At 37.2% G+C, this 14,299-nt stretch overlaps 1 protein-coding gene across 2 annotated transcripts; it reads right to left on the bottom strand.

Annotated features, from left to right (window-relative positions):
- LOC110865817 (DNA mismatch repair protein MSH1, mitochondrial) lies at positions 1-12,635 on the bottom strand. Of its 2 annotated transcripts, XM_035974617.1 has the most exons (23): positions 12,403-12,635; positions 10,693-10,819; positions 10,478-10,575; positions 10,277-10,352; positions 9,807-9,926; positions 9,295-9,342; positions 9,119-9,183; positions 8,962-9,047; positions 8,669-8,833; positions 8,488-8,597; positions 7,879-7,984; positions 7,721-7,796; positions 6,348-6,406; positions 5,880-5,947; positions 5,606-5,779; positions 4,335-4,541; positions 3,751-4,007; positions 3,522-3,665; positions 3,197-3,254; positions 1,935-2,225; positions 892-1,575; positions 618-786; positions 1-306 (listed from the first exon to the last, which is right to left on the bottom strand). In XM_035974617.1, the coding sequence occupies exons 1-23, from the start codon at positions 12,507-12,509 to the stop codon at positions 233-235; spliced, it is 3,369 nt and encodes a 1,122-aa protein (XP_035830510.1). In that variant the 5' UTR covers positions 12,510-12,635; the 3' UTR covers positions 1-232. The 2 variants fall into 2 exon arrangements, with proteins under 2 accessions (XP_035830510.1, XP_021970830.1); XM_022115138.2 differs by lacking the exon at positions 1-306 and having other exon boundaries at positions 407-786; positions 12,403-12,618.
- Between the last annotated feature and the right edge of the window lie 1,664 nt (positions 12,636-14,299).

The raw sequence follows: 14,299 nt of genomic DNA, 5'->3' as shown, positions 1-14,299 counted from the left end.
AGAGCAAGAAACGAAAACATTTTCAGGGGTAAACGTGTCAGCATTGATGCAATTTTCGAGGAGATGCAAGCGAATAGTTCCTTATGAATTAAATGCAGGGCAAAAAAAGGTTACTGGAGTGGAGCAAGTGAGCGCGGTTCGAGGTATAGAATAAGGTGCCGCAGTTTTGTTTGTTTTTTAACATTTGGTCATTCTGTATTTGATTATGTGGTGATCATATTTGGAGTTTCGTCTAGTAACCCACTAGCCTGAGGTGATGTACTGTACTGTACTGTAAGCTTTGGTGTTGGTTGTGAATGAAATTAGCTGTTCAAAAAAAAAAAAAAACCATGAATATGCAAGAAAGTAAATTTAATGCCGTTAGATATAGTCGATCTATATCTAACGACTTTGGAAATAGGTCGTCTTTAGTACTGCATTAAGTCAACCAACCATTAAAAAAAAGGTTAAAATACCTTCAGGCCCACCAAATCAGTTTTGGTTGACAAAAAACGGTGTTGGCTGGTTGATAACAAAAATGACAGTTCCACACCAGTAGTATTTGAGACTACAACACCTAAATAACTCAAGAATTTACACGGTCGAGAAAACACATGTACCAAAGTTCCTATGCTTACCGTCGGCTATATTCGTGAGTTGAAACCCATGCTTCGGTAGCTGGTTAATCAGAAGAGTTTCCAACTGGCAAGCTACGCTCTTCCCAGGAACTAAGAAATATAAGAAAGAAGCATTTTGCATTCCCTGCTTTGATCGATGAGCACGCACCCGTCCCTCCAAATCATCAGTCTGAAATTTTTATCAAAGATTATTAGTAGAAAATCTAAGTATTCAGTTTTGGTTTTGTTTGAGCCCAAAACCGACCCTAAACATTAGTCAAGTGAGATGACTTGCCTCCCCAACATAAAGTCTGTTGTCAGGTCTAAGAATCACATAAACACTTGATGCACCAATTGCCGATGGCGGGGGTTGTTGCCGGGGAGCAATGAGAACACATCTTATTACTGTACTTCTCATCTTGCAAACCTCAATCAACCCTCTCTGACATATCATACGGACAGTACTTTCTACTTCCTTCAAAAACTTCTGCATTTGGACAGTCGATTCAACAAACGAAAGATTAGGCAGTGTTTCATTAACAATTGGGTGATTGTTGGTTTTATGAGATCCGTTTTCATTAGAAAGATCGTGTTCATCCGTTGTGTGCATTGAGATATATAGCTCTTCCGCTCTTTGTATGATTGCTTCGGGAACCCCTTCGCGCTTGGCCGTTTCAAACGCAAGACTCTCCCTGCATATCCCATCAATCAACTTCCATGTGGGTTTGGTTTGACCATCCACGTGTTCACTTCCCATTGCTTTAAATACCGTATTCGTTGCGGTTAGTGGTAGCTTGAAGATATCATGCAAGTGAGTTGATACAATGCCCAAACAGCCGATGGAGTCGAGAGTTTCCACAATACTAGCAGCAATGCATGTCCCTTTTGCGGTTTCGGTTCCTCTACATATCTCATCCACAAGGACAAGGCTCTTTGAAGTGGCCCCCACAATAATAGACCGCAACTCTGACATTTCTATCTGAGATCACAAGATACATAGATAGGGTTGAAAAATTCACGGTCCGTTCGATCGGTTTTGATGAAAATTTACCATATACACAAAAATACGTATTGCAAAAAATTCTATAAATACTAAGGGTTAAATGGCTAGTTCAATTTACACGGCCGGTGACCGTACCAAACCGTTAAAACCACGAAACGGTTTAAAATCGTACTGTTTTGGATCTCTAACCGGCCGACAATGACATTCTTCGGTTTGGGTGGTTCGGTTGGTTCTAACGGTTTGTGAACATCTCTAGTTAATGATTTTTTTATATTTAAAACATATGTGTATATATATCAACACGATTGTTTAAAACGTATGAACGGTTATGTCACCTGAAATGAGCTCTTCCCATCTGCAGGGCTGTCATAAGATTTCATGTGTAACATAATAGAGTCGAATTGAGGAATTGTGGCAGACTCAGCCGGGACCATAAACCCGCAAATTCCAAATAGTGCTGCAGCACAAATCGAACGAAGCAAGCTTGATTTACCACCTCCATTTGGTCCGGTTAAAAGAAACATCGACTTCATAACAATTGTATTCCTCACACCACTGCCTTCGGCTGCATCAAACCAATATGGTGATAGACCTGTAATCTGCATCTCGTGTGTTCGTCCCTTTTCCTACATCGGAAACTTCAACGTCAAAACCAAATACTTACACGGAACCCGAAAATTTACATGATGCCAAGCCTTATACGACGTTAACATTTATATTGTATAAATATTAAGAACCCCCCCCCCCCACACTATTGATTCCATCCAACCACGTGCTGCCATGTGGCACCCAACTTTTATTTTTCTCTTTTAATCTCTTTTGTCTTTTAGTGTAACTTTTCGTTTACACAACCTGAACTTTAATAAAGTTCTCATGCAGCCCTTTAACTTCAATAAAATTAGTCTTTTCCCCTTCTTTGACGACTACAATATTGTAGTGATACCTAAGCAGTCAATAGCGGTGCTATAGCGGTTAGCGGACCTCAGGGTGTGTAGCGGTCCAAATAGCGGTGGCCTATAGCGGTTCCGCTATTAGCGGCGCTAAATACCGCAATTTGGCCGCTATTTGGAAACCTATATAGCGGTTATAGCAGTAACGTTGTAGAATGAGACAACACAGTAACGCAGGTAGGTGTTTGATTGTGTTAATTCTTAAATTATGTTAGATTTGCAACAGGTTTTTGATAACGGAATGATATTACTATGAATTTTGATATTACTATTAATATTTTTCAAAGATATATTTATATATATAAAAATGCATAAATTATGCATGGTATAAAAATTACCGCTATACCACCGCTATAACCTATATATCATATAGCGGACCTTGACCGCTATTCGATTTTGGACCACTATAACTGCATAGAGTGATACCACCGCAACGCGCGGGGTAAAATACTCACATTATCATATTGTCTCTAAACTTGAATTAAGTTGTTGGTTTTTCCTTTTTTTACAACTATATTGAAAGGAAAAAAATACTTAAGTTATCATACAATCTCTAAACTTAAAAAAAAGTTACTATTTCCTTCTTTTAAAACTAAACCGAGTGCCAGTATGGTACGGATACCGCCGCAACGCGCGGGGATAAATACCTGAGAACCAGACGAATCGATGAGAGTAGGGAACACCCATTTCCTTCTTCTCCCCTCACTGTGTCAACATTAAAGAAATCCTATAAAAATCTTAATTGATCACAAAAAATCTTACAAACTAAGACGCCCACGTAAAGGTTTTGGTTTTTTATTATGATTGGTATATTTGATGAAGAAGGTTGACACGTAAAAGAAAGAGATGCAACTTTTGGTTGTACATAAAGTTTATTTGGTTGTACATACAGCAATGCTTCGCCTATATAAATCTCTTGTTCCGTACCACACGCTTTTTACAAAATAAAAAAATAAACAAGGTAATATCTACCTCACGTGAGCAAATAACGCTTTTGCAATAACAAGCAACATGGATGCGAAAACGAGAACATTAACTTTAGCTTGCAATTCGGCAGAAAGTTCCCTTAACAAATCTAAGACCATTGTCTTTGCGTTTGCACAAGCCTCATGATACCTGAAATATAAATAAAGAAGCACAAGTCGAATGAAAGAAAGAAGATTTTAAAAGCTTTTTATTAAAGACGAACAAAAAAATTAACCTTGTGAGTGCATCCTCCACCTTCACAGTGGTAAACCATTCCTCCCCAACTTTTCTACCCCTTGCATCTACAGATGGCCTAAGTTGTTTGATCTGTTCTTCACCTAGGGTTCCGGCCCAAACAGCTGGCGTAAACCGTTTCCCTTTGAACCAAATAGCTTTGTGCTCCCGCGCGTATGCGATTTCTCCCCTTGGACCTCCAAATGATGCAGTAGTAGCTCTTACTCTCGTAACTACCGGAAGAAAATCTTCTGTAACCTAAAAGAATAGTCGCATGTTCAGTTACGTGACTTTTGATTTTAAAGTGTCTAGGTTCCAAAAGCCGAAGCGCGAGGCGTTGCTTTATGTACAACCAAATAAGCTTTTATCAAGTAAACCATTCGTAAATTAATCATCTTTATGGTTGATTTTACGTATCACCCTCCTACGTACCATAATGTTGACCAATTTTGACCCATGTGTGGATTGAAGCATTTTCCAAAATGTAGATCGCCTTGTGCCTCATGCACGCTTTTTAAAACCAAGTACCATATTCTTAGTTTTCGGAAATATAAACAACAAACTTGATTGCAACTATTAACTCACGGCTAAAGATAAGGCTCCGGCAGCCTTATCAACTTCCTCGTAAGCTTCTATTAGATGGATCCTCTTGACACGGCCCTTCCATGAAGACTCCATCTCCTCAAAGAATTCATTTGGTATGTTCACATGGGAACTCATTTTCTGATTACTTTCGCCATATGTAGAGATAATTTCACTAATTCTACGTGAAACACATTCACATTCTTTCACCTGAAAATCACCAAGGAACAGCTAACTACCCTTCTGATAGAATAATAACATATATAAACATAAGTGTTGTCATACACTTATGTAAAAGGCTTTTAATGCATAAACAGCTATTTGTCGTTGTTTTGTACTTGTATATCATGAGAATCAACATTTGCCGAGCCCAAGCTCCCCTAAGCTCGAGCTCTGTTTTTAAAGCTCCGACTCGGCTCCCGATAGTTTTTTAAGCTCGAGCACGGCTCGTTTAATCATTATTAATTAATATATACATTTATTTTACATATATTTATGATTTTTTTATATACAACATAATATATGTATATCCATATATTAAATTATTTTTGTCAAGATATATATATACACACACACACATATATAGGGGTTGGTTAACGTACAATTGACCTTAATGTACGATGCGTACGCGACGGGTTTATAACATGCGGATTTAGTTTACAACATGCGGAGTTGGTTTCATGCACCTTTGGTTTATAACATGCGGACTTAATTTATAATGTGCGGACTTGGTTTACAACCTGCGGATTTAGTGTATAACATGCGGATTTTGAAATGTAACATGCGGAAATCTCATCGCGTACACATCGTACGTTAAGGAGTATTGTACAGTACACACAAAAAAGGCTCTTAACGTGCGACCGTACGTGACCACCAAAATAACATGCGTAATTAGGGTTTAACCCAACCCATGCGTAATTATGCAAATAACGTGCGTAATTAAGTCGCGTACGGTCGCACGTTAAGGGGCTATTGTACGTTAACCTTCCCCTATATATGATGATAATAATGATAATAATTATGTAAATATGTATTTAATATATATAATATGAATAGTAGGCTCGCGTGCCTATTTGAGCTCGATAATTGAAGTCGAGATCGGGCTCGTTTATTAGACAAGCTTAATTTTTGGAGTTTGAGCTCGTTGAAGCTTCACTCAGTTCCAACTTTTAGCGAGTCAATCTAGAGTAGCTCATAAGCGGCTGAGCTCTTCTACATCCCTAATCGGGTGAAGTCGTGTTTCTTAAGCATTTGAAGAAAAGTTGAACACTTACTAGGGTCTCCATGTCGATTTTCAGTCCCGTTGCCACCCAAGTAGGATCCATTAATAGTCTTAGTATCTCATTGAGTTCAGAGTTACTATACAACTGTAAAACCTCATCGAGCACACTTTTGATCTTGCAAAACTCAACATGATTTGTTTCCCTTAACTCAAGTAACTTTACAAGCTGCACAATAACAAGCAATCTATGGATAAATATTTACACGTGTCAAAGTTTGAATTCCATGCCTTTAACAAATATGGAAACTACAACTGATTTTTAGTACCTTTGATGGTGTGATACAAGTGAACTCGGGAATTGTGCATGAAACATTGCTCATAAGTTTGCAGATGTCTGCAAAATGTTCAAATAGAAAGAAAAAAAAATAGTTATAGTTTATCGGAGAAGGTTTAAAACTATCACGCTGTCGAAAGAGTTTATTCATTAACGAGGCACGAGGTGCGCACATCACATACATAAGGTGGTTCTCTACATACAACCAGAAGTTGCATATCTCCCACCTGTTATACATATAAACCTATTTATCAAGTAAAACCATCATAGTTTATTCACCCCTTGGGTTATTTTACATATAAACCTCCTACAACCCCTAATTTTGACCACTTTTTACCCGAAACTACATGAGACATGCCTTTTTGCCCTTGGTATGCTTTCCTTAACGCCTCACGCATCAGGCACGCCTTATGAAAAAAAAAAAAAAAAAGATGCCAACTAATGTTAATTAGAAACTCACCTTGAATGGTAGATGCAATTGCGTAAGCAGGAGGATTTAGAAGAAGATCTCTGACATACCTGTAAACACCGCAAAAATGGAAGAAAAAACAAAAGAAATAAATTTAATGCCAAAATAATAAGGAAAATATATTATCATCTATGCAATTAAAGCGGTCCAAAATCGAATAGCGGTCAAGGTCCGCTATATGATATATATAGGTTATCGCGGTAATTTTTATACCATGCATAATTTATGTATTTATATATATATATATATATATATATATAGGGTTGGGCTATATAGAAAACCCTAAATATTTAAGAAACCCGGGAAACTCAAAGCTCCCGACTTTTTTTTTTTGAAAAAAATAACACATGTAATATACAGGTTTTTAAGAGTTTTGGGCCAAAAAAATCAAAAAAGCGCCCAAGGGTTTTTAAAAAAAAAAAAAACAAATTTCAGCAACTTTCAGCATTTTTTGTCTAACACATGTTAGTCAACGAAGTTTTTGGAACTTGTTTATTTTTTTTTAAAAAAAGTACTCGGCGCTTTTTTGTTTTTTTTTGGCCCAAAACTCTTAAAAACATGTATATTACATGTGTTATTTTATTCAAAAAAAAAAGTCGGGAGCTTTGAGTTTCCAGAGTTTCCTAAAATTTTTAGGGTTTTTTGTCTAGCATTACCCTATATATATATATATATATAAATATATCTTTGAAAAATATTAATAGTAATATCAAAATTCATAGTAATATCATTCCATTATCAAAAACCTGTTGCAAATCAAATACTAATAGTAACTTTGAAGTATTTAATTTAAGAATTAACACAATCAAACACCGTTACTGCTATAACCGCTATAGGCCACCGCTATAGCACCGCTACAGTATTTAGCGCCGCTAATAGCGGAACCGCTATAGGTCACTGCTATTTGGACCGCTACACACCCTGAGGTCCACTAACCGCTATAGCACCGCTATTGACTGCTTAGATCATCATCATACTCATACTCAATAAATCCCACCAATAGCAAAGCTAAGGTAGGGTCTCAGGAGGGTAAGATGTAGACAGCCTTACCCTCTACCCCGTAGGAATAGAGAGGCTGCTTCCAGTGAGACCCCCGGCTCAATAGTAGTTTTGCATCAAGCCTTGGACACAATAAGAAATTAAAATAAAATGATTGCATCAATTGACATTCTTATTTTTGTTTGTGGGAACTCCGTGTTATTCGGTAAGATTGAGCCAATTCAAGACTAAAAGGTGTTATTCGGTAAGACTGAGCCGATTCAAGACTAAAAGATGTACGCATAGCTTTTCAATGTTTGTTTCGTGACTTCATCCCACCAATGCTTTTTATATTAAAGATTTGAAATAATAGATTCTTCACTTACATCGCAGGTAGTCCAGTACAATTCGAGGGGAGCAAATATTTTAACAAAAAAGGTATTCCCTCAGTCTGTATAGCACCTGATTGATATACACGACATGTGTCAGAAGAACACAACAGCATGGTACGAGGTACAACATAATTGAAGAGATGATATCTAACCAATTTGTGAGGCTGTTCCAAGATGCAATGGACGAGGCCTGTTTTCTGAAGCAATGGTTACATTTCTAAATGTGACATTGTCATCGAGGCCATATAGCTCTTTTACCTGCAGATACAACATAAACGGTAAACAATTTTAACGTGTTGAGAGATGTAGGTATAAAAAAGTTAAATATACATAGGCTCGAACTAATTGCACACCTTGGCAGGCTATCTACACACTTAGGGTTTACCTACGCTGCGTACAGATCTATACGCAGTGTATAGGGTTACCTCTATACGCTGTGTATAGGTCTCTACGCAGCGTAGGTAAAGGGTAGGTACACGACGAGACAGTCAAACCTAGTACCATGTCAAATCAGTCTGACATACGATGCGTATAGACCTATACGCAGCGTATGTACATAAAGTAAGACGTTGCGTATAGGTCTATACGCAGCGTATGTCAGACCGATTTGACAATGATACGATAGGTCTATATGCTGCGTATAGGTCTGTACGCAGTGTATGTCAGACTGATTAGACCTATACGCAGCGTAGGTAAACCCTGATTTTACTAGGGTTTGGTGTGCCAATAGGTACACCCATATACATAAATGTATAACAAACCCTAAATAAGATCTCATCGAGCATGTCTCCTTCAAGCCATTCAAAGTGTCTGCCATTGCATTCTGCCCACAATAGCCCACCTTCACCAAACTCTCTCCAACTAGAAGTCCCTGTTAATTGAAAGGGGGTCATGATATGACGTTTAGTCTAAACGTGTTGTATCACAAAGGAAAAAAAATACCCGAAGAATTGTTCTTAAGTGATTTATGGAGAAACAAATGATGATAACGACAAGTACGAAGCTTGGTAACTAATGCTTCTTCAGTTAAGCCGTCTTCTAAAGAAAACGTCTTCATAGTCTCCAGAACTGAAACCATGCAATACCCTTTGGCAGAACGGGATACTCCTATAAAATGTAAAGATCAAAATTAAACATAGTTAGCACGTGAAAAAAAAAATCATTAAAAATATGAAGTGACAAAATTTTGGTAGCTGCTGTGATAACCGAATAAAGTATATGTAACTTTTGCATACCAACAACGGGCATCGGTTCAGGAAACTCAAGATCACGATCATCTTCCACGAGTCCAAACACATAAGGACTTCCGGGATGTGCATGCCTTCATAAATTAATGAATCAATATAATATTAAATTAATAGTTCAAGTCCTGAGCATGTAAGTTGTAACTACCCAGATATAAAACGGCTTTTGCGAGAACGAGCTTGAGTTGGACCCTGAACTTCTTCAACAATGCACTACAACCATAAACATCAGAAAATTCAACTTCACCCTCATCTTAAAAAGAAAAAGTGCTTAATCAATTATGATGAGTAAAGTTGACCGCAATCAAAAGTCATAGAACTTACTACGGAAAACCCGTTACGTGTCAGATCATCCAATGTTTGACGTAAATTCTGCAGATTAAAAAACGGATAACACTGATTACTTAAAAGGAAGTCCAAAAAATAGCCATCACGTTTGAGGCGAAACGGCCAAAAAACGAGCCTGAGGCGCGCCTCATGGTGTTTTTAATGTATATGCGCCTCAGAGGGGCTTTTGATAGCTTTTTTGATGTTTTTGGTTTTTGTGTCAATTTCAAGCATTTCATGTCTTTTTTAAGTGTGTTTTTGATGATTTTGATGAATCTGATGATGAAATTAGTTATTATTATTATTATTATTATTATTATTATTATTATTTTTATAGTATATATAATTTTTATATTTATTTATTAATACCGCCTCGGCCTTACGCCTCGAGGCTTACGCCTCATGAGGCGAAGGGAAAACGCCTCGAAACTCGTTTCCGTTCTTTTAAACCTTGTATAAACCAAGCCAACAAATAGGAGCCGGCAGTTGAAACTTTTTATATGTAATACCACAACAGGGCAGCCAGCTTTAGGAACGCTATCTGAACGAAGACCACCACAAGGGTTCAAACCAGCATATTCCACAAGGATACACGCATCAAACCCAATGGCTTCATAAAAGTCCCCAACCTAAAAATATTAAGAAACCAATTAAGAACAAAGTAGAGATGACAATTTTGACGTATTTACTTACGGATGGGTCACTTTGGGTTTTTTCATCGCAAATGTATAAGTTTAGCAAAAGGGAACAAGTTGAAAATCACTGTCAATGCATACAGCTTCTGAAATCTTTTTGTTCAAAGAATAATTTGTTTACTTACCAAAAGTTCTAAAGAATAGAAAAAACGTACTTGAGGGCAACCCACCGAGCCGATTTTGGCCCGTACTCATTTCAACCCATTAACCTACCCACCCATCTTTCAATAGGACGGACCAAGATATAGAAAGGAGAGACAGTACAGTAGTATCTATCAACATACCCTACAAAGTAAAACTTCCCGAGGGAACCTTGACTTGAATTTCAGTATTTCGCAATTAAGCGTTCCTTCTTTTAGACTTCACAAAATAATAAATACAAAGAAAAATCACTAATACTTCATTGTATAAGGTTGACAGAAACTATTCACTAAATATACTAGAAAATATATATATAGTTCGCAAGACGAGAAAACAACACTTGCCTCCCATTCTTGAGGTTGTCATCCAAACCAAGCAGATTGGAGTAAACCAGTCGCGTTACCAATTGGATAGATGATGTCTTCACACATGTCAGCATTTTCTGTAAGAACAAATAAGACTGATAAGTATAGATGGGAAAGGCAACCCGTAAACATAATCTTTTGTTCTTGGCGATAGATTAATCTACTAATTTTTATATTTCTGATTTCTAGAATACCTCCTTCCACCACATGATATGAGGATAATCCTTCTCCACAAGAAGATCTTTTAGTTCCCTGATCTTTTTTGCTGATTTGGTGCTTGTAGACCTTCTCTCTTTGAAGCAGTAGACCTGCTTCGGCTGCCTGGTAGGCCCAATAAGAGAGAGAGAGAGAATTTTAGACCTTTGAAAGATATATGCTTGGGGTAGGCATGGCAAATTTGATCCATTTATGGATCGATTTGGTTTGTTTATACATCTAACGAGTCAGATTAAAGAGCTTTAGCTAACATAGACACTTGTACAACACTCAGCAGCACAGAAACACACCATGTACATAAGGCGCGCGCCTCACCTGCGCCTCAGGTCAATTTTTAGGCTAAAAAGCACGCCTCACCTGCGCCTTTTGTACATTGTGCGCCTGGTGTCACACAAGGCGATTTGGTTGGCGCCTTGGGTCGCCTCGCGCCTAAACGCGCTTAGGGCGCGCGTCTTTAAACCAAGATAGACAGTAGTCAAAGTCAAACAGAGTGAAAGTTGCAAAAGTGTATTGACATGGATGCCTAAATTGTTTCATTCAAAAATTATGTTATTTGAAAATTCAAAAAGATATTGGGGTTTAAAAGTCAACGCAAACCAACTCGACATAGTAATACCATTCTATAGATGGTGCTTGGGAGCATCAAATTCAACATTTCTTATGGCCTCATTGATTGGAATACTTGGTTAACCAATCCCAGTCCAAAACAACATAATCAGAGTTCCTAAACATATTCAAGATTCGAATAAGTCAAAGAATATCTCTAAACGTGAATCATTAACTTGTATATATCATAGTTGGTAAAAGCCATCGCCTCTTGCGCCTAGGCCCATTTTTCAGGCGAGGCGAGTCAGTTGCGCTTTAAGTCAAAGAAATTGCGCTTTAATTCTCCAGGTGATGGTTTAGGCGCACATTCCGGCAAGATTCCTAGATTCCGGAGAGTTTCCGGCCAAATTCACTAAATTCCGACAAGATTCTAGCCAGATTTCTTCTTTTATCTAAGGAAAACTACTTTTCTACACTAATACACTAATATTTTAAAACTTTTTGTACGAAATAGATGATATAAAGTGTTATATAATAGATTTTGGTTATTTTATTCAAAGAATAGTATTCTTTTTCTAATATATAATATATTTTTTTTTCATTATGCGCTTTATTTTTCTCAGGCCGTCGCTTTTTTTGCACTTTGCGCCTAGGCCGTTGGCAAGACCTATGTGCCTTGAGTGAGCCTGGCGCCTTTAATAACTATGGTATATATAGCATCAAGTACCCTAGAAACTCATGTTCATAAGAACAAACCCAATAGATATTAACATAACTTTAGGGGTAACACACGTGACTTCCTAAACATAAGTTAGTGCTCGTTTCACAAAATGGAATGGAATTGGAATTGAATAATAACATAGAGAACGAAATCCGCACTCCAATATGCGAAATGAACACACCTAAATTCCAAATCCATTACACTCAACGCTCATAAGTGTTTTGACAGCAACACATTTATTATATGTGTGTGTGTGTGTGTGTGTGTGTGGCACCATCAACATTTGAATTGAAGCACCCATTGCATAACCAGAATAAAACAAAAAATAATCAAAGTGTGGATTAAACATGTGAGAATATAATAACACAGAAACCACATGTGACTGAAATCAAAAGCAAAGAAAGAGATAGGAGGAGCTTACGGGGAGGAGCATAGGAGGAGAGTAAAGGAAGAAAAGTAAGGGAGAGGAAGAGGGGGGCAGCTGTGAAGAGCAGAGATTGCCAGGGACCTCGCCGTCACCCAACACATGTTTCCTTTCCGTCCGTCCGTCGCACATAGATGGATTAAAATGGCTGGCTGACCGACCAACTAGTAGCAGTAGCCGGTGTTTGCGATCGCTTATTTCCTACCAAGAGTCGGTACTACCATGTATCTAAAGGGGTTTTTATTCTACCCATGCCAAAGGCTTTAATTTTGTTGATAGGGCATTGTCTAATTTATTTACTATTAATATTAATATTAGGGTAAATTACTTTTTGAGTCCCTGTGTTTAATGGGTTTTAACTAATTGAGTCCAAAAGCAAAAAGTTTAACGACCTGAGTCCCTATAAGCATTTTCCTTAACCATTTGAGTCCAAATTTCTAACACTGTTAGAATTTTTTGGTTAAGTATTGTTAAATGACCAAAATACCCTTATAATTAAAAAATAAAAGAAAATATTTCTCTCTCTTATATCTCTCACCTTCATCCCCCAACCACAAAAAATCCAGAATTCAACCTATCTCTTTCTTTCTATAAAAATGGCTAATCGAACCCTATTATCATCATGTAACAACACCCTATCTCTCATCTTCCTCCTCCTCATTATCATCATCATCAATGGCAGAAACCGATTCATCTATTCCTGCATCTGTATCAGCAACAATAGAAGAAGCAGCAGTCCATATCGTCTACACCGATCGACCTCAACACAAAGAACTCGAAGATGATCACATTCGCACGCTCTCTTCGGTCCTCGGAAGGTCTTGTTTCTCGTCTCTCTCATTTTATTGATGCTTTATGTGTACAAAATTTTGTTAATATTTGAATTTGTGTGTAACTTTTTGAAAATTGTGTCATTTGTTTGTGTAAAAGTTTTTGTTAGTAAATTTTTTGAACTAAGGTGACTAAGGCAATTTTGGTAGGTGAGATTTGGGAGAATCAAAAACAATTTTTAACATTAGATCTTCAAGAACAAGATCTTCAGCGGCTTCAAAAACAATTGCAGCTCTGGAATTTTGTAGATTTATTAGAAGAATTTGGTGTTGGATTTGGAGTGAAGAAAGTCGTTCATACAATTGTGGGTAGATAGATGTTTGAGCATCAATCTGACTTTTTGGTTGTTTAAGCCCTAATTTTATTTGTAAAATATGACTTTTTATTTTGCTTACTAATACAAGTTGTAAGGATTTACTTATGATACTGATGAAGATGAAGTAAAAGTCATATTTTGATGATACTGATGAAGATGAAGTTGTAAGGATTTATAGATGATACTGACTTTTTTATTTGTAAAATATGACTTATTTCGTCTTCAACAAATGGGGATAATTTATTGAATCGTTTATTTTTTTGTTCCCTGCCTAAAGAGTTTTGTGACGGTGGAGTTGAAGTGGTGGTGTGGGGGTGACGGTGGAATTGCAGTGGTGGTGATGGTGTTTTGTGGTTGAGGGATGGAGGTGGTTTAGAGAGAGAGAAAGATGAGAGAGATGCAGAATTTAAAGAAAAAGGGAGATACAACTGAGAGAGAAAGAAATCTAACAAAAAATTAGTTTTTTTAACTATAAGGGTATTTTGGTCATTTTATAATACTTAACCAAAAAATTCTAACAGTGTTAGAAATTTGGACTCAAATGGTTAAGGAAAATGCTTATAGGGACTCAGGTCGTTAAACTTTTTGCTTTTGGACTCAACTAGTTAAAACCCATAAAACACAGCGACTCAAAAAGTAATTTACCCTTAATATTAATATTTACTAGGTGGATTTGTCCGCGCGATGCGGCGGGAATTCCGTCAGTTTTGTTCAATTCGTTATGGTACCGACACTCTATTTAAAATC

This window comes from Helianthus annuus, chromosome 6 (genome assembly GCF_002127325.2).
Source record: "Helianthus annuus cultivar XRQ/B chromosome 6, HanXRQr2.0-SUNRISE, whole genome shotgun sequence".
NCBI classification, from domain to species: Eukaryota; Viridiplantae; Streptophyta; class Magnoliopsida; order Asterales; family Asteraceae; genus Helianthus; species Helianthus annuus.
This window is presented reverse-complemented; position numbering and strand designations above follow the sequence as displayed.

Bases quoted from the DNA above. Each gene is read 5' to 3' on its own strand.
- LOC110865817 (XM_035974617.1), bottom strand. From the start codon at position 12,509: ATGTGTTGGGTGACGGCGAGGTCCCTGGCAATCTCTGCTCTTCACAGC. The intron at 9,343-9,806 runs GTATTACATATA...TTTAATCTGCAG, and splicing joins AAGCTGGCTGCCCTGTTGTG to AATTTACGTCAAACATTGGA. The intron at 3,666-3,750 runs GTTAATTTTTTT...TTTATATTTCAG, and splicing joins GTGGAGGATGCACTCACAAG to GTATCATGAGGCTTGTGCAA.